Here is a 25,066-nt window from a genome sequence, read left to right on the forward strand (position 1 = left end):
AGGGTTCAATGAGCGTTGTGTGGCCCCACCCCGTCTCTCTAAAAGCGCTGTCTATCTGTTCAATGTAGGCTACTATTCTCGGAGAGAGAAAGCAAGAGAGAAAGGGAGAAAATAATAACCTCCAAGAATCGGGTATTCCCGTCTTTCACCTTCCTCGACCAGCGGCCAGGAGGGGAGCGGCCTTCACGGTGGGAATGTGCTGCTACAACAGCCCCGCGTCCTACTTTTTGTGAATGTAAATGCACATGTAGTGTCAAGTCTGTAGCCTGTTTACCCACCTAGGATTCAAGAGGAATCTACATATGTGTATATAAATGTATGTTTGTATGACAGCGTGTGTGCACATGTATAGGCCGTATGTAGGTTATAAAAGCCGAGCCTGACAGCGGGTGTAGCTTTTTCACCTGCAAGAAACGTGGATACATTTCGAGGGATTTTCACGTCTTTGGTCACGTTTTCTTTTTCTGTTATTTTGTCCCCCTCCTATTTTTTTTTTTTGTAATTATTTCCCCCCTCTCTCTTTTGAAGGGATTCATCGGAGTCGAGCCAGAAATTAAGAAAAAAAGTCTATCGGTGCGCAGTTTTGGAGGCTTGGTGGTGATGTGAGGGGCTGATAAAACATTTCAGCAACAAAAGCGAGGGGCAGAGAGAGAGAAGGCCCTTTGGAGGAGAAAACAGCAAGGAACAGCCATCACATATAAGGAGGACAAATCGGAGGGGGGATACTGGATCATTTCGGATTTGGAGGTGGCGAGGGATCAAGACGAAAAGACAACCGCAGTGAGTTTGGGGCTGATTTGATGCAGAGAATGAAAAAGAGCCGGGTGACGACGGAAGAAGCGAGAATGCCACACATGTAGCTCGTTTGGGTGTAAATATTATTTTCCTTACAGCTGTCCTGCTGGGTCCCCGACGAAGACAGCCGTCGGGGAGACAGAAAAATAGATATAGAGTCTAAGTATACACCCATGGAAATGTTTGTCATGAAAAGCGACGTGGTAACGAGCGGCGCTACAGCACAGGCGAGCTTTGCGGACACGCCGAGTTCGGCTCCTTGTCACGGGCAGCTGTGAGACGCAAGACCCGGGCTTTTGGAGATGCAAATTAGGCTGTTTTTTTCTGCCTCCGTTTGAGGTGAACCGCCGTTTTTGGGTCTTATAGTGGACATTGTGGATTACAAGTCTTTATCTTACACGGCTGAAGGGGGGGGGAAAGAGTTTGGAAAAACGAAACACAAACTACTGCATATAAAAGGGAAAAGCCCGAGCCGGATTCAGCAAACTGAGAAGGCGGCCTCCGTGTCGTCAGCAACAGTATCCTGCCCTTTCTCTGACAGCAAAATACGCGTTACGGACTTTAAATCTCTACACAGGGGCGCCACGGACCTTAAACGGTGTAAATGTGGGTAACGTTGCTGCCAAATCCGCGGGTCAAACGAGGCATCTAGACTAGTTTATCTGATTTATTTTTCTTTCTACATTACCCCCCCACCTTCCCTTCCCCCTCCACTACCACCTCCTCTACTTCTTCTTCCACCACCTCTTCCTCCTCCCCTGGACCCCCTTTTTTCTTTTTTCTTGCGGGAAGATGGGTTGTTTGGGCAACAGTAAGACCGAAGACCAGAGAAATGAGGAGAAGGCTCAAAGAGAAGCAAACAAAAAGATAGAGAAGCAGCTCCAAAAGGACAAACAGATCTACAGAGCAACACACAGACTACTACTTCTAGGTGAGTTTGACACATTTTTACAGATCTTATGTGCTTGCTGCTTTACAGACAAGGCCTCTGTTTGGACGGTTGAGACCCTGCTTCCTCCCTGCAAAACTTTCTGGGATGTTGTTTTGGGAAACATTGTCAACAGTGACTTTGCTCTTGCATAAGGCCAAAAATGCAATACGGTGCTGGGTTTTTGGCATGTTGCTGTCAGACTGTCATTCTGCAATGCTAACTCCCCAAACCTGCTGTAGCACAGCCCATTGGCTGGTTTTAGAGTATGCAGTGAGGCAAACCTGTAAGGTGGGGTAAACTGCTTGCAGTGGTTAAAGGATTAACGAGCACCAACATCAATCAGAACCAGCCTGTCCTAATTGATCATTAAGTAATGTATGTTTGTTCTTTAACACTTTTTCTTTTTCAGTTGTATTAAACTGGGACTTTGCAGCATGCTGAACAGTGCTCATTTCTAGCACTAAGCATGCATGCAGGCCTCAAATTTGCCAAACTAACAGAAGCTTTACATCACATGCCAGTTTGTGGGTGTGTTGCCCAAACATAAGATAATGTGACTCAAAGAAAAGCACACCAAAACTTGGTTAATGAAGAAATGAATATGTGTAAGACTCAACATGTGGTTGTGTGAGTGAAATTTAGGTGGGCTGGGTCTCTTTCATTATATAAGAGTGTTTTTTGTTTCCTGCAAAGCTCTCATCTGTACCCTCCTCGTATATCCATTCACAGGGTTTTGACTTCTAAGAATTTGCGGCGGACCCTTGGGGGAGGGGGTCAATTTGTTTTGAACATATCACTATTGAGGGTGGATATTGTATGACATGTCACTACTTGCATTAGGGAGGAAGTTGTGATGACTTTTGGAAAGGAGAAGGACAAAACAAATATACCTTCTGTAATTTTTAGGTCTTTCAGATCTAAAATATCAGCTTGATTTAAATGCGACCCTTAAAGGAAACTTTTTTTTTTTTTTTTTAAGGGTGAGCAAAGGTAAGTAAGCATAAAAAAAGGGACACTCAGTTCACACCTGCTACTAGACCTTGTGTTAGCTTTGTTGGTAATAAGATGATCTCTGCAGCTTGACAGGCAGTAAATTGACCAAAAAGAGTCTACGAGTTAAAGCTGGACACACAACCTAACCGATTCTTCAGCATTTGTAGTGTCGGTTTGTATTGTAGCCTAGCTAAAACACAAATGTTGACCATCTATTGGCAGAGCAAAATTTTGAGCATGCGTGCCCACAAGGTTTAAATTTGCAGATCATTTATGTGTTTTGCTCAGTATGCTTTTGATTGGATTAACCACCCAGTCTAATTAAAGCCTTAATAGGTCCATGTTAACGAGACCTGTTAAATAAGACACAATGGGTGAAGGGTAGCAGTACAAAAAGACTACTGGATTGCTCTGTGCTTATACTGGTCAACCCCACAAGCTAGCTTTTCTGTCAGAACACTGCAGGGTGCCCCAGATGCAGTTCAGCTCTTGTCCATCATGATACTACATCAGATGAACAGTCATGCTTCCTGACGTGGAACCCACCACATTTTGCTGCACACCATTAATCCTGTAAATTACTACATTTTAATTTGGCATCTTTGTCAGACTTCATTATAAAAAGCATCCTAAATTCTCAGGGTGTTAATGTAAACAGGTTTTAGATGCCACATTGCATGTGAAGCAATATTTAATGAGTTTGCCATGACAAAAACAATTGCATCTTTAATGCTACCACAGTATTTGCAAAACAAAGGAACAAGCATTTTCTTTTTGTTGTTTTTTGTTTGTTTGGTTTTTTGTTTTGTTTTTTTAAATGCTGTGTTAGCGTACAACTATATTAGCAGCTAATCTGATGTTTTAGTTTAAGCAATGTTGCAAGAGTTTCAGTGCTGATGACTTCTGTGGCTGTGAAGGGCCTAATGGCAGTTTAGATTTCATGTTTCTGCAGGTTCTCTGTCATCCAGATCATGGTTGTCTTGAATGCTTGAAAAGAACATAACTGGGCTTTAAGTTTATCCAAGAGGCTTCTTTACTTCCAAAATGACTGACAGTCCCAGGTATTGAACCCTTAGTTGGGGTTGTCTCTTTGGAGATGGTCCTTGACCCAACGTTGATCATGTGGAATCTCGCATGATCAGTAGTGTTAAAAAAAATAAAAGGGCATGGGTCATTCTGTCACTGGGGGCATGGTATGAAATTTCTTATATCATATCTCCCACCCCACCATCATGTGAGCTATTGAGGTCACCTGAGGCAAAGTGTGAGTGGGGATTGTAATGCCTGGGAAGGACTGTTGAGACTGTGTTGTAGGTCGTGATAGCTGGTGTTCAACAATGAACAAATCAAAGTGGACCTAGGTGGCCTCTTTCACTCCCCTGTCAAACCGTCCGTCTTGGATGAAAATGTGAACCCTGGTGTCCTTCTCCTTTAGGTACAAGTGTACAGCTGAGTCTTGAGCTGGCTCTCCTATGTTGTGTTAAACATTTGTAAGGTGGTTGTTTGGTTTGTCCTGTTTAAAGGTCCAAGTATTCCTGACTGCACTGCATACACTATGCTGTTTAGCGTGTGTGTGTGTGTGTGTGTGTGTGTGTGTGTGTGTGTGTGTGTTGTCCTAGGGATGAACCAGTTTTGGTCTGAGGGTGTTACTCAGCTTGAAGTGCACTGGGATGTTATGTTTGGAGCAAAATCTTGATTTTCTTCAACAATCCTGCCACATAATGGACCAAAGTATTGTTCTATCATTCTGTTTCTGGCTGGTTGATGTCTGACATTCTGGTGTATCTTCTCTGATTTAATGTGATAGAACTGCCAATGTTAAAGGGTCTACTAGCAGATATGCTCACTGTGGACATGTGGCGGCAAAAGTTCCTTTTTTTTTTTTTTTTTTTTTTTTAAGGCCATTGTTAAGGTGTTAAAGTCAGTCGGGATTTTCATTTTGGATAATACTCATTTGGCTATATATGACCTACTTTTTAAAATCATTTGTGTGGTTAACATTCTCCAAACTAAAGTGTACTTTATTTGTCCTTATTTTATTGCTTCACAATGTAGTCTGGTAAAAGACGGGTAATGGGCAGAGAAGGAGGGAGCACTGTGACACGAGGTCATCAGTTATCGTCGAGCTCATGATGTTACGAGTTCATGATATATACTGTAGCAAGCTGAGCCATCAAAATGCACAAGTCCCAGACTTGTGTGGCTTCTCTGATGTGCTTGACTAACAGTTGCACTTCATTGCTGGGAATCGCAGCCTAAACTGGTGCAAACTGTCAGATGATGCTAATGTAAAGCTGACTAAGTTATTTTTTTTTTTTTACTTTAGACTTCGTCTTTTTACCTTGGAAATGTATTTAGTTAACTTTTTTTTCATTCGTCCAAAGTAGGACAGAAAGGGAGAAAAGAGCCCTAAGATAAATGACATCTGTACAAACATGCCACTTATTACGCCTTTAACTTTACTTTGAAATATTCAGTATTGCTGTAATACTGTAGAATGCCAAAATAAGTTTTACATGTAATTATGTATTTAGACATTTACTTCAACAGTCACTCATCATGTCAAGCAATAGTTAAAAAAAATCACCTAATAAATATTTAATCTTCTAGATATTAAATAATCAAACAAACTGATGTACTTGTGGCTTTGTGCTTCAGTCTGTTTTAAGCTTTACCTTAAGTACGTTAGGTTTTTTGTTTGTTTGTTTTTTTGGGGGGGGTGTAACTTACATTTGTCTTTATTTAATTCAAGGTAAATTTAATTTTACCTTAATGTAAGTGAACACCAGAAATAACTAAGATGACAAAGACAAGACTGCTGTTTCAGGCCTCTTTTTTTTTTTTTTTTTTTTTTTTTTTTTTTTTTTTTTTAAATTTATATAAATAGGCCTGAAACGGGAAAAGCATACATCTTGGTGTACATTGGGTCTTGTAACTAAATTTGCTCATTCCTCATGTAGCCTTGCATGCTGTAGGTTTGACATTACAGGGCAAAAACTGAGTTTCATTCTTATAGCAGTTCCAAGCAATTCATCTGGCAACCTGCAGCTTACCACTAACGGCCCGGTAGTGCTGCATGCTATCAATTTCAGTCTGTTAAAATAGAAATGAGAAACGAAAATGAATAACACACATATACAATATTACACAGTAAGGTTCAGGCTCAGATAAAGTGACGACAAGCGTATTGTTGACATCTGAATACAAACACAAAAAACCCTAATTGGATTTAATTTATGTATTTATTTTTTAACAATTCAAATTTTTCATGCAGTATCTTAGGAGAATTGTGATATGTTATACTTTTAGCTAGTCTTAGTCTAACTGAGAGCATGGTGTCGAGATCAGGACTCTGTGGGGGGTTACAGCATCTGTTGATGGACCCCTTGTTCTTGTCAGATGGTTCTTGGTGCTGGCTTTTTTTTTGGGGGGGGGACTCATTGTGATGCTGCAGAATGAAGTCTCCCATCCCGGGTGATATTGAATGATCAGAATATTCCTCTTTTGTGCACACCTTAACATGTTTTCTCCCCAGGACACACAAATGGGCTTTCGAATTGTTTTGGGGCTTTTTTTTTTTTTTTTTTTTTTTTTGCTTTTTTTTTTCTGTATTTTGTCATAGTTGCTTAAAGGGTAAGAGATTGTAGGGGCAGACACAACAAGATGTTATACTTTATTCAAAATTAAACCATTATTTGAAGTAGTTTAAAAAGGAATCTCAAGGTCTTCTTTTGTTCTCTGGCCCCTTGGATAATAATCTAGTGTTGTGCTTTATTGGTGGCCTTATTTGCACTTGTTCTCACACCTCTGTGACCTCATAGTAATGTCACTGGTGCGAACATGCCTGTAACAGCGGGCACTGCACTAATTGTCAGTTTGCAGGCAACTTATTCAGTCAAACCCATAACAGTTTGGGACCTTTAACCTTGTAGTGAGCTACAGTGCTTGTGTCCACATAAAGGAAGTTGTACTTACACTGTAAACTGGTATTTCAGATAAACACCCATTTTATCCCAACACTGAGTGCATGTAAGTGTATCAGTAAGGTACATAATCCATTTTCACTTTTTCTCTCTCAGGAGCTGGAGAGTCGGGAAAGAGCACCATAGTGAAACAGATGAGGATCCTACATGTCAACGGCTTCAATGCAGAGTGAGTACTAGAGTGAGGCTGAGAATGAGCAGCATTCTGCTGAGTGCTCTTTTAAGTCTGAGGCTCATGTTGGCTTGTGGGTTTGAAGACTTTTATCCCAGGCTGAATCTACATCTCCTCCTCAGCGCCACAGAGACCCCTGTAAGAGTTTCTGTCAATGGTCATAAGTTTCTAATGAAACAAGTATACCTCTTTGCAACTACTTTGACCTAGCAACAGCCAGCAACCACTTGCCAACCATTTGGCAAATTTACACTTTTTGCTACCAACTGGAGGTTTCCAAGGGGTCGCTGACCAGCCTGCAGGCTTTTCACTGTGAAGAGAACTGACTATATAGTGGGATACTTTGTCAACTTTTAGTAGACCTAACTTGTATTGATTCAGTTGTAAAATGGTGCAATAGAATCCTAAAGGTAGTTTCATCTTCTACTATATAGCCCTAGAGCATTGAAGTAATTTATTTATTAATTTATTGATATGCTAGTATTGGCAGAAATTAGACATTTTTTGATTTGGTTAAAAGCGATTATTTAGTGAGCTAATTCTCTGTAAAGACATTATGATGCCACTTAGCTCACTCATTGTTGACCACCTCTGGTCGAAGCTAAATTGACTGCTATGACTGGGCCTAGTTTAAGTTTTGAAATCTGCCCAGGTAAGGAGAAGCGTGCATGTAAGGGTAAGGTGCTCCAAGCCGGCTTAAAGAACTGACAGTCAGTACCCTAAAAACTGCTCACCTACAAGTAAAATTAAGCCAGCTTTGTGATAAATGATTCCAATAATTTGCTGTTCTCCAGTGCCTCAACTGCTAGCGCCACCATGTTGAAGAGTAGTTAGCAATGCTGCTCATTTTAAGATCAGGGTAGTGGCACTCTTGCAAGAGATCTCCAGGGCAGAAGTCCGTCTGAACACCAGACAAAATAGAGAGAAGGCTGAATGATATGAAAGACCACTAGATCAGTGTCCTGGTCAGCTTTCCGATAGGAGAACATGAGATGGGAGTTGGAGCTAGCTAGCCAGCAGCTGAACTTTTATAGTACTTGCACAAGTTTCTGTCAGGGTCTCCTAAGGTCACTCCAACGGTGACCAACAATATAACTGATAGTTGTTCCCTCTGATGGATTGGAGTGGGGGTGGGGGATTGAACTGAATCACCAAGCATACTTGGTTGAGGGTTAATCTAGCGGAGTGGTCTAACAAATTAAACCCTCTGTGTGAAAACTCTAAAGACTACCCTTGTGTTGCATTTCTTCCCCCCCCTCCTCAGTGTTTTTGGGAGCACATCTTTAACTTTTGCTTAACCAGTTTCAGGAGTAAAATAAGATGTTTGTATTGGTCTGGTGGTGGTCATGTATTGATAAGATGGAAGTATCTTTGCGAGGTTAGGCTAGATTTTCAGCACTTAAGGCGAACTTGGGCATATGACCCAGTGTGTGACTCCACAACACAGAACAGTGTGTGTCAGTGTGTCTGTCTCTGCTTGCATGGGTGAGATCTGTCTTCATTAAGAAACAAATCCGTAGAGTGCCATTGGAGTCATAAATGTGACTCGTGTTTATTGAGACCTGTATGGCTCATTCCTGTCCTCAGATGCAGTAAACTGGAGGATTTTCATGTTAGGTTTATTGTCTGTGTATGTCTGATCAGACGTCACCTTTGGAATTAATCACCTTCATCAATGAAGGTCTCTTTAAACCAAAACGGTGTTCCAGAACGGACTTCACATGACAAGCATAATGTGCTTTAATTTGCCTGCATCCTCAGGCAGGACATAATATACTGATTTGAGCCTTAAAGGGTTCAATAAGGCCTGTGATAAAAAGAATTTTGGGGTGAATGGATTGAGTGTTGTGGCATCATGGTAATGTCAGAGTAATTGTCTCGTGACCGGAAGACTGGCAGTTCCAATTGCCGGCGTGATTTGGGAAATAGATGAATGGATGACTCATCTCTCCATATTCTTTGAACAAACGTGACTTAGCTGCCCTTGGGCAAGGCATTTGGAACTGGAAAGTAGGCAAAAATGAGGACTGGGGTATTTGGGACATTTTTATTGAGGGGGAGGGGCAGATGATGGGCCTTAAAGTTGAATCAAAGCAGTTCATTTTATTATTATCCCCCCACCCCCTTGGCCATGAAACCAACACAGCAAGCTTAAAAATGGGCTGAAGTGAGACTTCTATACAGTCTTCATGTTAACTTAATGTGGCTTCTTACAACTTACTGAATTTCAGTTTCATACAAGTCTGTTTTTTTTTTTTCTCTTTTTTGGGGGGGGACTTTGCTGGCCCCGTTCTGGCCACCACCCCTCATGTTTGACACCCCTGGTATAGATGGCCAGTTGATTATTAATTAATCCATGTTATGCAACACACTAGAGTACAGAATGTTATTGATATTGATTTCAAACCCTCTTTAGATGGGCTATCATCCACCTAAACGCTTTTCTTTTTTGTTGAACACATGTTTTTTGGATGCAATCACTGTAGCACATATTGCATATATGTTACATCTTTAAGTCCATCTCTCTCTAACCATACAGAGGGAAGCAGTCTCTCTGGAGAGATCACACAACCATGTGACAGTCTTCATTGACTATCAGTTTAAAAATGTAAATGTGCCTTCCCAGTTCCCCTCATAACCTCTTCCTCTTCCCCCCCCCCCCCCCCCCCCCCCCATTTTATTTTTCTTTTCTTCCCAGTTACCTCACATGTGGTTTGTTGTAAAATATGTTTTTGTTTTTCTTTCACCACAAAAACTGAGTGCCAGAAATGCCAAGTTACTGAAGCTAGTGAACAGACGTTAGCTTTTGGTGTCATGGCTTTGGCTGTATACATACATTTGTGGCTGTTAAGTGTAGATAAGTTTGTAAAGGGGACCGTTTCACCCTTGTCACTGACATGGAGCTATTGTAAACACAATGTACTGTTGTCCTGGCAGGCTCAAGGTGAAAGATAGACTAACTGGCTCTCTGGTTGCCTTTTATTAGAAACATTTTTTTTGTCAGTCCAAATGTCTCAAACACACAGCTATCATTTACAGCAGACAGACATAATTTCGCTAGCATGCATGTCAATGAAGGTCTGTTTACCCATACAGACCAAAAACAAACCTAATACAGTGGACTGTAATGCACCCGGTCAGGGTAAGAGGGACCTCTAACTCTTTTTTTCTTTTTTTTTCTCCAAGCTTCATTAAAATGATACTTTATAGCAAAACTAAACATGTTTTTGATGTAAATATAGTGGTTTGAAGAGAGGCAGAGTTGCAGTGCAAGCTGTGAGAATGGCTGTTTTCTTTCAGTGGATGTGAAGTTGCTTTTGTATCATGCAGTTTTGTCTGTTTGACAAAATGTCACCGACTGGTTCAAAAAACAAATGTAATCATTCTGTCACCATTAGCCTTAAATTATTTTTTAACGCTAAATTACGTCTTGTCTTTTTATTTACTCTATTTTGCTCCCTCTTAACAGTTTCAGATTATTGCTGTTTTATGGTTAATTTGTGGTCTCAATGTATTGCAGGTTAAATGCTAAACATTAATATCCAAAATCTTTAGGATATTAACTTTTTCTATATATAACAAATCACCTGCAGACAAAAGTAGAACTCGTTTTACATGTTTTGAGCACTTCATCTCAGTCAAACAGTTTTTATATGCATGCACTTTTTTTCCTGTTCTGAAGACATTTGCAGTATTTCTGCGATTTACTGCTTCTCATTGAACATTTTCTGTTTCAGAGAGAAGAAGCAGAAAATCCAGGACATTAAGAATAATATTAAAGAGGCTATCGAGGTAAGTGTGCTGTTGGTGGTTTAGTAGCAGCTTAGACAAATGCGGCCGTAACCTGTCGTGTTGTCTTATCGTTTTTCTTTGGGTTTCTTTTCTACAGACCATAGTAACAGCTATGAGTACCCTAACCCCACCTGTCCAGTTGGCATGTCCTGAAAACCAGTGCCGGATTGAATACATCCTCAACTTTGTCAATCAGAAAGACTTTGATTTTCCATCTGTGAGTAGCAATATATCACCAAATACATATCAACCCACACTTTGACATGTAGCTTTCTTTAAGTAATTTATTTAGCGGTTTTTCTTGTTTGCCTTGCTTTGATCTTCAGAACTGTTTTATAATGACAGTAATTTTCCAGCTTTACTCTTTCAAATTGAACTCATGGCTCACGTTTTCATAGTTCATTGCCCCAGTTTATGTTCTACTAAGAATTGTAGAGTTGACCTTATATACTTGTTTGAGTTTGTTGGGTTGCTTCAGAAATTGGGATAGATGTGTAAGGTACATTTTAGGACTTTTATTATTTAAATTTGTGTTATTATTTTTAAAGTCTGTATAATGGATCTGTAGCAGGGCCATGGCCTTTTCAGCTGTGTGTTTGTACTTCAGTAGATCATGGTAGGAATTACTCCCAGTGTCACAGGTGAGGATCTCTTGAAACAGGTAAAGACTGTGTCCAGAGACTGTTATAGACACTGGGGTTTACTAATGAATCCACTGGTAATGTCTGTGTGGGTTTGGTATTCTCAGCGGGATATTTCCATTGACTAATTGTCTATCCCAAGAGATGAAGGTTTGCACAATACCTACACTAATATGATTATAGCAGTTTAAGGTGAAACAGTGGTATTATTTTTGGGAGTCTTTGTCCGTCTTGAAAATGTGTATGTTAAGACAACTGACACTTGGTATGCCGCCATGCACTGGTGGTGTAGTAGTTAGCACTGCACTGCAGTGCTGGAGCTCAGCAGCATTTGCAAAAGTCTGAGGGCTAGTGCAATGCATGGGAAGTAAGTTATGCACTCAACACTAAAATGTTAGTGTGGACATTAGTCAGTGTTTATCTACAGCCACCTGTTGGGCTTGAGGTTTAAGGTCACTCAGTCTTGTATGACTTTTTCAAGAAGAAGCTTTTTTTACTTCTGTTTATTTTGAATAAAGTTCATAAATGATAAATAGGGGTGGGAAATATTGAAACTAAAGGGGCAGCTGTGTTTCAGTCAAGTAACGATCCTCACCAGACACCCATTTATTTACATAGTGGCACTGAGCTCACACTCTTACCCTGAGTGATTTGTAGTTTGTAAGCAGACAGCAAATCTAACTCTGCAACAATTCATTAAGACAAATCAGCTGTCAGAGGACTCAAATCTGAGAGATTTAACCTACGAGCCACTCTCGTCAACCACTAAATCACCCCGCTGCCCAATGAATTCCATGCATTCTGAGCTGTTGGGAAGCAATTATTTGTTTATGGTCGTTTTACTTGTTTGGTTGGATGACTTGTTTATGACAAGCATGGCATAGTTTCCAAGTTATAAAACATGATGGTGAAAAGTGTGTGTGGTGGTGAGCGTCATAGGCACATCATCACTTCCAGTCAGGACTGTGACATTATTAATTTATCTCGAAATGAAGACTAATGGTAAATCAGGATGAAACGGGAATCAGTTTGCAGGAAGTCAGTTGCTTTTAAACTGGCTTTAACAGTGCCCTTGTGCGCCTGCCACTATAAATGTTTAGGTTAGATTTCATTTTTAATTTAAAGGAGGGAGTATTACAGTTAATTCAGCAAGCAGAGTGCTGGTAAAGTTGTAAAGAGCTACGAGGACGGACGTGCCCACACGTGACGCATGCAGGTTTGTGAACAGGTGAATTCCAACATTAATAGTTTAAAGCCGTTTACCACGGTCAAACCGGTTTAGGACTTTAATGGAGACGAGGAATTGAATCCAGTGCAGATTGAAAATGATTGGAGATCCTTATTTTTGTCAGGTACATTATTGTAGACTGCCTGCTGGATGATTGGGATAAGATAAGTCCAACCCATTTACTTTTCCATTACATGATGACTTGAGGGCTGCACTAATTGTTACCAAGTCAGATTTCTTAACTTTAACTGAGTTTATGGAATGAGTGTTTCATTTGTAAAATGTGAAGAGCAAATTTTGTTTGCAATTTGAATCACACATTTGTTAATGTCTCATCTCTGCAGCCCATAGTGTAAATTAATAGAGGAATGTGCCGTTGACTTGCTGTCTAAGTAAATATTGGATGACTTCCTACATATGGCTACGCACAGCAAATTCCAGTGTTTATGTGCAACACAGCCATTTGTCTATTGCCCACTCTAGTACACTATGTAGATTTTGGTAAACACTTTAAATTTCAAATTCAAATGGTAAATGGCCTGTATTTATATAGCGCTTTACTAGTCCCTAAGGACCCCAAAGCGCTTTACATATCCAGTCATCCACCCATTCACACACACACATTCACACACTGGTGATGGCAAGCCACATTGTAGCCACAGCCACCCTGGGGCGCACTGATAGAGGCGAGGCTGCCGGACACTGGCGCCACCGGGCCCTCTGACCACCACCAGTAGGCAACGGGTGAAGTGTCTTGCCCAAGGACACAATGACCGAGACTGCCCAAGCCGGGGCTCGAACCGGCAACCTTCCGATTACAAGGCGAACTCCCAACTCTTGAGCCACAATCGCCCCAAATGTATAAATCAAGCACCTAGCCATGCAGTCTGACTTTATAAACACTGCTGAAAGAGCCAGTCTAAAGAGTTTGCTGAATTCGAGCATGGTGCTATATTAGGGATAGTACTGTTGCAGCAAATCAGTTCATGAAATCTCTTCCCTCCTAGATATTCCACCATGAACTCGAAGTAGTATTATTGCAAAGTCAAAGTGTTTAGAAACCACAGCAACTCTGCTTCAAAGTGGCAGAGCAGGGTCGTCAAGTCCTGAGGCTCTAACACTCCGCTGACTCAGTAACAGCCAAACTCTGGCATTAACATCAGCACACAAACTGTGCACCAGGAGCTACATGGCATGGGTTTCCAAGGCTGAACAGCTCCTGTAGGTGTAAAGTGTAGGTGACTCAATACCTTTGTTCCTGTAGTGTAGGAGAAACCAGATATATTTGACCTGCATTTGTTTAGTTTATAGATGAGCTAAAAATGGCTCTGCACATAGAAAATACCTTTTGAGTCACTGCAGTTGGTCTGCTCTTAATTCCCCCCCCCCAACTTTTTTATTTTCATTAAATGAGTGCATCAAATTTGATTTTTTTTTTCTTAGTTTAGCAACTAGCTGCAGTTATTGATCAAACAGTCACATATTTCATATCACAATCTAGTGATGCCTAGAAATCTGCAGTAAGAGAAGCAGCATCTCTCATATTAAATGTCAATATCACAGCACAGATGCTGGTATTTAAAAAAAAAAAAAAAAAAAAAAAAAATGTAAATGAGCAATATAATGAATTTGGCTGTAATGAAGGAGAATATACTATATGTGTTTAGAGTGGGCATCTAAATCGGCAGAAAAACTAGTTGTGCTGTTTGTGTTAAGTTATTTTGGGGTGATATGTCAGCAATAACAGGTGTTACCACCTTACAGCCACAAGTAAATTTCAGTAGCTTCAGTGCATATAGCTACACACACACACGGGGAACATGCTGTTGTACATGAGGAAAACCTCCCTGATCAGGAATGTGGAGACACAGGGTTTTGTCAAAATGCTCAACAGTGTGCTCATAGGGATTGGAAGACTCTAAGGAAATCAAACTTGTTCCTTTTTAAATCTAGGAGCAGAGTCACCTGACTAATGGCCATGTTTCTGTGACATTGATGAGAGGTTCAGGAGCAGCAGACCGAATGATCCATTTTTAAAAACTGTGCTAAATATGTATTGCGTGTTTTTTAAGGATGAAGGGTTTGGATGCTGCAGTTATAAAATGGTCCTTTTTATCACAATGATTCTCATAGTGTTGCCACTTCATTTCGTAAAATCTACTGTAAGCCTGAGCAACAGTTCAAACATCAACTCCACCTTCACAAAGCTTGCACCCTTTCAGTTTTTGATGTTATTAAAGAAGCGACAAGTCAGCTTTGTTACTGGCTTCACATAGTGGCTGGTGGTGTACCGGAGTGCTTGACATTGCCTAATGTTTCTTCATGTATGTTAATGGAGTGGACAAAATATTGGGAACATGCCGTGTAATGCAATCCAGCACACCACCAGCCACCATGAAGCCAGTTAAGAAGCATGCATGTACAATGCTCCGGACAGTTCAAGTCAGGTTTAACGGGTGTGCTCAAAGTGGTCAGTGAGTGACACACAGAGGTGGTGTTGTTTCTGCAACTTTTTACTTCCTTAAAATGAAATCGGCAAAGGTGTTAAGAGTGCAAAAAAGATAAATGCTTCATTGATTTGATATCTGCATGTCACAAAGTCTGTCTGCTGTGAGGAATCTGCACCCTTATTTACCTTTTTAAAGATGTGCACACAGACATCGCCCAGGCACAACGTACACTGCATATGGTGTCAACAGAAACGCTGGGCAGGAGGTGCCCTCACATACACATCCCCCCCCCCCCCCCCCGTTTCATGTCATGTTCAGTGTAACATGCACAAGGAATACACACAATCGCCTACTTTGAAACATGTTTAAGCACATGAGCTGTTGCTCAATCCTGTTTAATCATGCAGTGGTTCTAATGTTGTCTCGCATTTCCACTGCAGTGACACAGAACTTGTTTTTTGTAATTTCATGATAAACATGATTACTAACAATGTCCAACTTTTGCTGATGCTTCAATTCTCCTGTTCTGCCTGTATGATTCATCTCCCCCCCCCCCCCTCCCCAAATCTTCTTGTTCTCAGGAGTTTTACGATCACGCAAAGACACTGTGGCAAGACGAAGGTGTCCGGGCTTGCTATGAGAGATCCAATGAGTACCAGCTAATCGACTGTGCACAGTAGTAAGTAACTTAAGTTCAACTTCATGGTGACGTGATTTATAAATGTGAGGATTCTGTGAGGGATAACTTCTAGTTTTTATTGATACTGTGCATGTGGTGCCATTTTGTGTGGTTATCTTATAGTTGGTGTAGTTTTAATTGTCTTTTTTTTTTATTTATTGTTTTGTTTGCTTTGAGTTACAGAAGCTTATTACTAGTAATCTGAGGCAAATGTTGTGTACTTGGGGCATCCTAGAAGTTGCATAGCAGAGCGGCTCCTTTCAGCTTGAGATGGTGTCAGGTCCTGCTGGAAGCCGGTTACAAGCAGGATGAACAGTTGCATTATTGACAAAGAAGTAGAGACTGAAGTATGTTTTCGTATTTGTTCTAATACTTCCGGTTTTATGACTAAAGCATAAGTAGGGTGAAATCTGGGGTAGACATGCTCATCCTGATCCCAGCATGTGCGCTACTAAGCGGTTTCATGGCAGGTAAGGCATACTAGTTGGGTTTTTTCAATTCATGACTCCTATATGGCAATGAGACCGTGTATTATAGAAAAGTGCATTTTACCTTAATTTCCTTAAATCTGGCTAAATTATTTCCTTAGATTAAATGACAACTAAGGACTCAAAACTAGATGATAGCAATGTGAGCCCTAGCCTCGTCAATCCGGTTGTTAAGTGATGATGTATGAACCCTGCTTCCAGGTCCAAACTACTCTGCGTTTATTAAGGCTATTTTTGGTTTGGGTTTTGGTTTGTATCTTATTCAATGTCATCTGAGCAAGCCCCCCAAAACAAAAAATTCAGTGATCACTGTCGACCTCTGTCACTTTTATTACCACTATTCATTTTTAAAGCTCAGCTTTTAAAACCTTATGATGTAACTAAAGCCCCATGCAGTAGTATATTAATGACCAACCTCATATTTTGAATGGATTATCTCAGTTGTTCTCCTGACTGAAGTTTAGTCTGTTTACACCTTCCTGATATGCAATTGCATTTATCCCTAACCATCGGGAACCATCACATGATCTTCTATTGAGTGGAAAAAAGTTGGCATTCATCTTCCAACTTTAGTGTACTAATGTGTTTATATTATGCAAATCATAGCTGTGTAGCTAGCAGTGACATAGAACAACATTATATACCAGCTAGCCCAACTTCAGTAACCCTGCAAACATTGTTGTTTAGTTTTCTGTCTTCATTTTTGTCGGCTGTGATAGCAGAGCTGTAAGTTTTAATTTTTTCAGAAATCTCAATCCATGGTTTCCATCTGTAGCTCCCTGCTAGCTCTGTTATGGTGAATGCCTGGATGTTAAACCTAATTGTTACACCTGGTAGAGCAGTCACATTGATCATTTTATTAAAGAGGAAAGAATTTAGGCAAAATTGTAACTCTGTGATGCTGCTATATTTGTTTAAAGTGTAGCTTGGACCCAGAAACGGCTAATAATATCAGACTTGAAGACCGGATAGTATGAATGCTCTAGCTCCCTAAGAGATTGCCAAAAAATCTACTCGTTAGGGAAGCACTATGCACCCTACATAATATTAACTGTGCTTTAAAAAAGATTTAAAAACTAAATGCAATGAGATCCAGAGTTTATTTCCCATCAAGAGGAGAAAGCTCATAGGTAATATCGGCATATACCACCTCTACATACAGTTATGGACTTCAATACTGTAACCGGTGCTCATACTCGAGTTTGAGATGAGCAACTCAACCAAATGTTTTGACTTGACTGTGACACGTTTGTTTTGAGTCTTAACAAAGACTTGATTCTGTTTTTCTGAACCCTTCTCCATACCCTCACCACACACTGCATGTTTTCAACAACACACACTGACTCAAAGTTCAGGAAAAGAGGTAAAGTAGCTAGTCTATAAACAAAGTTGCATGAAGCTCTAATTTAAAATCAACCCAGCAGATAGAAACGCCCTCCTTCTGTTTCCTCTCATTTTCCCAATGTGCAGGCACCAACGCACCCTTACACATGTAAATGACGAGTGTGGTCGTATGTGAAAATGCTGGCATGCAATTGTGTAGTGGAGAAGATTAGATTTGACGATGCTGATTCAGTGCATTAATGAGGGAAAACTAGCTAGAAATCATCTCGATTAGGAGTAAGTCCGACAATATCAAAGCTCTTCAGCATAAAGGGAAACGAGTCTCTTGCTGAATTAAGACTGATACAGTGCATCACTATTATTAAAACAGCTTAGTCTTCGAGTGGTGTTTCTAAACATGCAGTTTTCATGTCCTGGTAAACACTGAAATAAAACTTAAAGGGTCATATTTTTGGGATACATTAAATACCTGCGGACTTCTAAAAATCACTGACGAGACTTGGAGCACTCTGCATCTGCTACAAATAAAAACAGCAAAGTTATCATAACCTGTCAGGAGTATGGAGTCATCCTAACAAAGGTGGATGACTTTTAAAAGGGAGCTGAGACAGGAGTCACTGGTTGAAATCTTAAAATCTGGATGTGCATACGTTAAGTGATTAAGGGGGGTCCTAAATGTACTTTTTATGGGTCAGAGTTGTCCAGTTTATATTTTTTTTCCAAACAAAAGCAGGTAAAACCACAAAGAAAATGTATAGTGAAGGAGTCGTGTAACAGCTGCAGTTTGCAGGGTTTGGGAGCAAACATGGCGGAGGCTGAGTCATCTACAGATCAGAGGATGCTTAGAGGAGGGGGGGGGTGATGGTTGAGGAGGATACCTTCGCTGCTCAGCTCTTGACTATGACCCTGTAGTCTTGACTGTTTTTTACTAATAAATCCATCCTGGTGAATAATGCATCCGGTCATTGAGAACTTTAGATCGGTTTGATCTTTAAAAAGTTGATTTCCTCACTCAAGTGGTACAGTCCAGTCTGTGATCCCTCCTCCTTCCTCCTTGCACACAACACAAACTCATCCTGCTCTTTCTTTCCTTCTCTCCTCCTTTTTTCCCCCTTTCTCCATCAGTCTGTCTTCTTTCTGGTGCTACTCCAGCTGCACGAGATTGGGTGCTGATAGACTATTAATAGTGCCTGTGGTTGGGTCTCCATGGTAACCGTGCTGCAGGCCAGGGCGCTGGGGAGCTATTTTTGAAATCTGCTCTGTAATGTCAGACAGACGCCACTACACCTTCATTCTGTCTCTCTCCTTCTGTTTCTTTACCTCTTCCACTCTTGTGTGTGTGCTCTCATCTTACCTTCTGGACACTTTTTTTTTTTTTTTTTTTTTTTCTCTCTTTCTTTCTTCCCTCTCCGGATGGGGCTGGTGGTTGCTCGGACCTTCAAAGAATCCCAAAGATTCTCTCACTGTCCACTTCCTCTTCCTGTTTCCTAGTTCATCCATGTCTTCCATGATATATTGATGACCTGCTGTCATTGGCAAGATGTTTGAATGCTGCCTGCGGCTTGTTCTGATCTTTAACATAGCACTTCTTGGTCATCCTTTTTACTCAAATGTGAAATAATTGCAGATGTTGCAGGAGGCCCACCTTCTCTTGCAAATGAGGAAAAAGCTACATTAAATACTATACATATTAAAACTACTGAATGCACTGTACTCTTCTCCATAAGATCTTAGTTTCCTCAAGCTGGGTGTAACCTGAATCTATCGTCTTCTGCCCTTTGAGTTGTCATGATCACTTGTAGCTATGCTCACTCCCTGCTTTCACATTGACTCATTTTGGCATACTGGACAACAGCTTCAGTGTTTTCCCTGCATATTGAGTGAGCAGTGAGGATGCTTCTACCTTCAAGGTCATCTGCTGTAGAAAAATACAATTAAATTCAAAAGTTGGTTTTATTGGTATCTCTCTCTATTGGAGACTTTAAGTCTCAGTATGTCGGGCTCAAAACCACACGGACAGCCTCTCTGGCAAACTGGTTTTGTATTTCATATAATACCACAGCTGTGGCGATGTACATGAGAGATGATACTTAAGTGTTGCTGGAGGAAAAAGTGCACAGTCATGCCTGGTATTATACCAGTGGTTTTTTTTTTTTTTTTTTGTGTTTTTGTTTTTTTTTGTTTTTTTTTTTTTTGTCTCATTTGACTCCTTGAGCACACCTGTACAAGTCTTACAAATATGAAACCACTGTGTGGTCTATAGTATTACTTCGGTAACTGTTCTCTTGCCTTTTGTGTCTCTCGTCTTTTCAGCTTTCTAGACAAGATCGACATTGTGAAACAGAGTGACTACACTCCAACAGATCAGGTGGGTGAACTTCTTCCACTACAAAGTTAATAATATCCTACATTTAACTATACAACTATTTCCCCTGAATAGTATTTTATGAGGAAGGGACTTTAACATTTTGGTCCCTGTCACATATTAAAGTTATGCTTTTGCTCCTTTGGTGCCAAACTCAAATGTGTTATATCCTCTTATTTTTCACTTTGAAATTCAGTATATTGTCCAAATATTCCATATGTTGGATTTGTATCTTGTGAGTGTTTCTCCAGGTTTGTCACTCTAATCTGGCACATAAAAGCCTTGTTGTTACATTGTGTCACTCCTGTTCACCAGGATTTGCTGAGGTGCAGAGTACTGACTTCAGGGATCTTTGAGACGAGATTCCAAGTGGACAAAGTTAATTTCCAGTAAGTAAAAAAGGGTGGAGAGTAACAGTTTCTTTCAAAGGTAATCTACAGTGTCTGAGGATATAAACACAAATCAGCTGTACATATGCATTTTCTCCACATGATGGCAGCATTTTCCATGTTTACATTTATATCTGTACAGTATGTTTGATGTCGGCGGTCAAAGGGATGAGCGCAGGAAATGGATTCAGTGCTTTAATGGTAAGTGGTGTTTATTTCCTCTCACTTCCCTTGACTCGTATCCTTTTCTCTCACGGTGTCTGATTTATCGCTGTTCCTCCCTCTTCCTCAGACGTAACAGCCATCATCTTTGTGGTGGCCAGTAGCAGTTACAACATGGTGATCCGAGAGGACAATCAGACCAACCGTTTACAGGAGGCCCTCAACCTCTTCAAGAATATCTGGAACAACAGGTGAGGAAAGACGCCAAACCTGTCATCCTGTGGACTTGTGGTTTGTTTTGTATTGAATCCCGAGATTAAGTTGACAGCATAGGAAATCAGAAAGCCTTCGCAGCACTTCAGCCTCTCAAGGGTAGGCAAGTTATTTATCAAACATGGTTTCGAAGCTAGAACACTTTGAGCAAGTCCTAAGCGAACTGTTATCTGCTGGCCCCTGTTATGGCTTATTTTGGCTGACTGAACTTTGTCTTTTCACACTTGGAAACAGTTTTATATTTCAGTGTGATCTTATTTCAGTCTCTCGTCTTCCTCAGGTGGCTGCGGACCATTTCTGTCATCTTGTTCCTAAATAAACAGGACCTGCTTGCAGAGAAGGTGTTGGCAGGGAAGTCCAAAATCGAAGAATACTTCCCAGAATTTGCTCGCTACACCACACCTGATGATGGTGAGCTGCCTTATTACAGCATCTGATTTTGAGCTGTGTGTGTGTGTGTGTGTGTGTGTGTGTGTGTGTGTTAAGATTAAGTACAATAAATTATACCGACGTGAAAACACGTTTTTATTTTCATCAATGAAATTTATCATTTAAAAAAATGGAAAATTCGATGCAACAACTCATCCAGAAATTTGAAAGGATACCTTTGATATCATTCACCACAAGGGGTCATCCTGGATACACCTAGAAGATTTTTGTAGTGAAGCGCTTGCTCTGTGAGGTGGAAAGCTTCTTTTTACGTCTTACACATTCTGCTATAGAGTTGTAGTGCCTCCTTACTAGTTGTTGCATTGTCATGTTTAAATTGTCTACCTGTGAAATTGCATATGGTGAGAAGTTAGTCACTGGCCTCTGTCTCCTCTTACAGCGACGCCAGAACCTGGAGAAGATCCGCGTGTTACAAGGGCAAAGTACTTCATCAGAGATGAGTTCCTGGTAAGTGCGTAGCTGTCTTTCATGGGATTTGTTTTTAAATGTATGCAGTGGAGGGGCGGGGGTTATGCTTTAATAAAATTTGGAGACATTTCTGCTGCACAAAAGTTGTTTAGCTGCTTTGTAACTTTTCCTTTCTTCTACAGAGGATCAGCACAGCAAGTGGAGATGGAAGGCACTACTGTTACCCCCATTTCACCTGCGCCGTCGACACAGAGAACATCCGCCGCGTCTTTAATGACTGTCGAGACATCATCCAGCGGATGCACCTGCGGCAGTACGAGCTGTTGTGATGGGAGAGGAAAGGTGTTAGGCCAAAAAGATAAAACCAGATCGGACTATGGAAGACGTAAAAGAAATCCCTGAACCTGCGTCTCTGAACTCTTCTGCAGAAGTATGAGAGCTCTTGTGACACAACAGGGGCCAAAACACACACTTATAGTAAACACGCCGTGAACCCAGAAATTCCCCTGATGCAAACTCTCTACCTGATGCAGAATTTTTGACGGATGGGTTTGAGGGGCTTACACGTAAAACAGACTTCAGTCTTGACTTTCAGCCATACTCCCAGCTCCTCACCTTTCGACATAATGTTATCGTCACGTTACCTTCACCTTCCTAAAAACAGAAAAAAAGTGGCCCAGTCCGGACTGAGTTTCCTGCAGCGAGGGTTGGAGCTGCAGCTTGAGTTTTGTTCGTTTTGGTTTTTTTTGGGGGGGGGGTTTTCTCCCCTGATTGGGCTGAAAACTAAGAGCTACTACTTCAGTGCAATTGGGAAAGAGATGAATTACTGCAAATGGAGAATGAATATATCACAGCAGATCAACTGAACACTGTATTTAAGAGAGACAAAAAACAAAAAAAACAAGCACTGTGCTCAGGACTTTGACTCAAACCATGTACACCAAACCTTCCTTTCACTTAGAGACATCTTTAAATCCAGTGGCTCTGCTTGCGCACACACAACACATCTCACCTGCTTTTTACTGGACTGCACAACAGGGGGGTCAATCTGGCAACGCACGTACCTGCTCGCATTTCGTTGAGATGCCGGCTATTTATCTGGGTCGGTGCTTTTTGAGATTAAACGGGCGAAGCTCAGCCGAGCCCAGAGGAGCAGCGTTACCACAGACTTAACCAGACCACGGGTGTGTTGGTGAGACGTCACTCGAGCAGGTGTTCACTAAAACGGGATGGGAGCCAACTGCGATTTGAGTTTCTCTGATGGGAGGTGTCGGCCGTGATTGACCGGGGCGCCAGCGGCTTCTCTACAGAACTGTTTAGCCACCTGACTTTGTCTTGTTGGTATCGGAGCATCACGTGAGGAGGATATATTGAGTTTAAAACAAAAAGAACCAGAAATGCCAACTTCTATGGGACTTTCAATAGAGGGCGACGGGCATCCTTCAACAGTACAGTACCATATAAGTTAAAGAGAACTCTCATCCTGTTATACAGTCTCCACAGCTGTTTTTCTCTGTGTAGACTTTTGTGCCATTGTGCCCTGTGCGCTCTTTCTTTATCTCAACTCTTTGTCATCCTTTTGTCACCCGTTCTCTACACGTTCTCCATCTTTCGCCCACCCTCTTCACCGCCACCTTTTCCATTTGCACTTTTACCTTCCTGGCAGTGGTCTTTCATTTTAAAGAGAAAATAAGATATATTAATCTTGGAATATTAAAAACACAACAAAATGGGACTTTTTTTTTTTCTGCCCCCACCTGTGTGCTTGCACCTCCCTGCCATTCCTCCCTCCACCATTCCTCCTCTCCTCCCTTGTATGTCTGTCTTTACTTTACTGCTGAACTATTATTCTTGTACAGACTGTAAAATGTATTATTTTGTACAACTTTATTGAGGAAAAAACTTTTAGAAGATCCCTGTGCCTTGATCACGACTGTACGTGTGTAATGAGCTAAAGTGGGTGTCATACTGCGCTGTATAGCTTGGCCAATCCTCTCCCTGCCTCCCTCGCTCTTACATTCTCTCCCTTTCTTTATCCCCACCTCTCTCTTTCTCAGTCTATTTCTTTCGCCTCTCCTTTCCTTGGAGATGGTGGATGACCATTTGTAGCTTTAGTAGAGTTTTGTTTTTTGGGGTGGTTGGGTTTTTGTTTTTTGGTTGGTTTTTTTTTTTTTTTTTTTTTTTTTTTTTTTTTTTTCCTTGGGTTATTTTTGGGGTTTTTTTCCACCCTTTACCTTCCAGCCCATCTTTATGATTTAATGTCTTTTTTTTTCTTTTTTTTTTTGATCCATATACCCCCAAAAAGATAAATATGAAATCTATATGGGTTCTAAAGTATTTTATTAGAATCAAATGAACCTTGACAAATTGTACACTTGATGGTGTGCATATTGCTATAACTTAATCCTTTCAACTGAAGTTGTTTGGGATTTTTTTTTTTTTTTCTTCCACACACTGAAGGGTTATAAGTGGGAGGTGACAGATGCAAAACATTGCTTGTTTCTACACAAATCGTTCTTGTTTTTGCAAAAAAAAGAAAAAATGGCCAAAAAAAGAACAATTTGTTTTTCTTTTCTGCTGAGGGGGGAGGGGGTCCTCCTGCCTAGCCTTGCACAGCAGAGGCAGCCTGTACAGTATTAGCATCTCTCATTTCAGTGCCCTAGTCTCATTTAATGTGTACATCAAATATGGGTCTACTTTCTGAAAAGGAGCTCTATGAAATAAAGAATTTTTTTTTCTTTTTTTTTTTCTTTTTTTTTTTTTTTTTTTGGTGCAAACAGCAACTGCTTTGTCATGTTTTTGTCATTACACTCTACGCAACTCAGGGGATAGAAATCAACAACCCTATTAGACAAAAGTGCATCCAAGCTTATCGATTCTTATGACTGTTGTGCTTCGCAAAACAACAATCCTCATGGCAGTGAACATTTTGCACATCTACCTGTGTCTCTAGCTCCCAACCAAAAACTGATCTACATTCGTTGTGAAAATCAGTAACGTATCGGACCAAATCGCTTAATCTTTAACAGTGCTGATATTTATTTATTTATTTATTCCCGCCCCCCTACTCCTGCCCCCACCGCAGCAAAAAAAAATTAGAGATGCTTTGTCTTGCAGCTTTTACAATCAGAAGTATGATCTGAATGCACTGTTGTATCAAACATATTTGCTATTTCAAGTTTAGCTCTATAAATTCTTTAGCTCCTTTTGGGTTTTTTTTTATCTCTTTATTCATTTATTGCTACTGCTACTCAAAGTACATGTGTAATATAATGATCTCAAAGAGTGACTGGCAGGAAGAAAAGAATATGAAAGGATGTAGCACAAGTAGAAAAGCACAATGGGTCGCCAACTGTGCGCCCACTTTGATCTTAAAAGGGCTGTACTTGAGAGAATCTTTTAGCCCATAAAAATAACTTAAATGCATATTTACTGCTTGAGATATCTTATACGTGATAAAGAAATGTGTCAACATGACTCTTCGGACTCAAATGTGTAAAATTACAAAGTTCTGGTAGCTCAT

At 40.7% G+C, this 25,066-nt stretch overlaps 1 protein-coding gene across 4 annotated transcripts; it reads left to right on the forward strand.

The window, feature by feature from the left end:
• gnas (GNAS complex locus) lies at positions 1–24,326 on the forward strand. Of its 4 annotated transcripts, none has more exons than XM_086278394.1 (14): positions 1–188; positions 529–1,401; positions 1,588–1,726; positions 6,799–6,871; positions 10,612–10,666; positions 10,764–10,883; positions 15,567–15,664; positions 19,810–19,864; positions 20,177–20,250; positions 20,393–20,451; positions 20,543–20,663; positions 20,966–21,096; positions 21,515–21,582; positions 21,726–24,326. In XM_086278394.1, exons 3-14 carry the CDS (start codon positions 1,588–1,590, stop codon positions 21,870–21,872), a joined length of 1,140 nt encoding a protein of 379 aa, XP_086134520.1. In that variant the 5' UTR covers positions 1–188; positions 529–1,401; the 3' UTR covers positions 21,873–24,326. The 4 variants fall into 4 exon arrangements, with proteins under 4 accessions (XP_086134520.1, XP_086134523.1, XP_086134521.1 ...); XM_086278397.1 differs by having other exon boundaries at positions 529–780; XM_086278395.1 differs by having other exon boundaries at positions 1–235; positions 529–1,726.
• The last annotated feature ends 740 nt before the right edge of the window (positions 24,327–25,066 follow it).

This window comes from Aulonocara sp. 'chitande type north' Nkhata Bay, linkage group LG20 (assembly GCF_057382095.1).
Source record: "Aulonocara sp. 'chitande type north' Nkhata Bay isolate Kocher_YH1m ecotype deep benthic linkage group LG20, A_spYH_male_GT1.1, whole genome shotgun sequence".
In the NCBI taxonomy this organism is placed as follows: Eukaryota; Metazoa; Chordata; class Actinopteri; order Cichliformes; family Cichlidae; genus Aulonocara; species Aulonocara sp. 'chitande type north' Nkhata Bay.

Bases quoted from the DNA above. Each gene is read 5' to 3' on its own strand.
- gnas (XM_086278395.1), top strand. From the start codon at position 1,588: ATGGGTTGTTTGGGCAACAGTAAGACCGAAGACCAGAGAAATGAGGAG. The intron at 1,727-6,798 runs GTGAGTTTGACA...TTTCTCTCTCAG, and splicing joins ACACAGACTACTACTTCTAG to GAGCTGGAGAGTCGGGAAAG. The intron at 20,452-20,542 runs GTAAGTGGTGTT...CCTCTTCCTCAG, and splicing joins ATGGATTCAGTGCTTTAATG to ACGTAACAGCCATCATCTTT.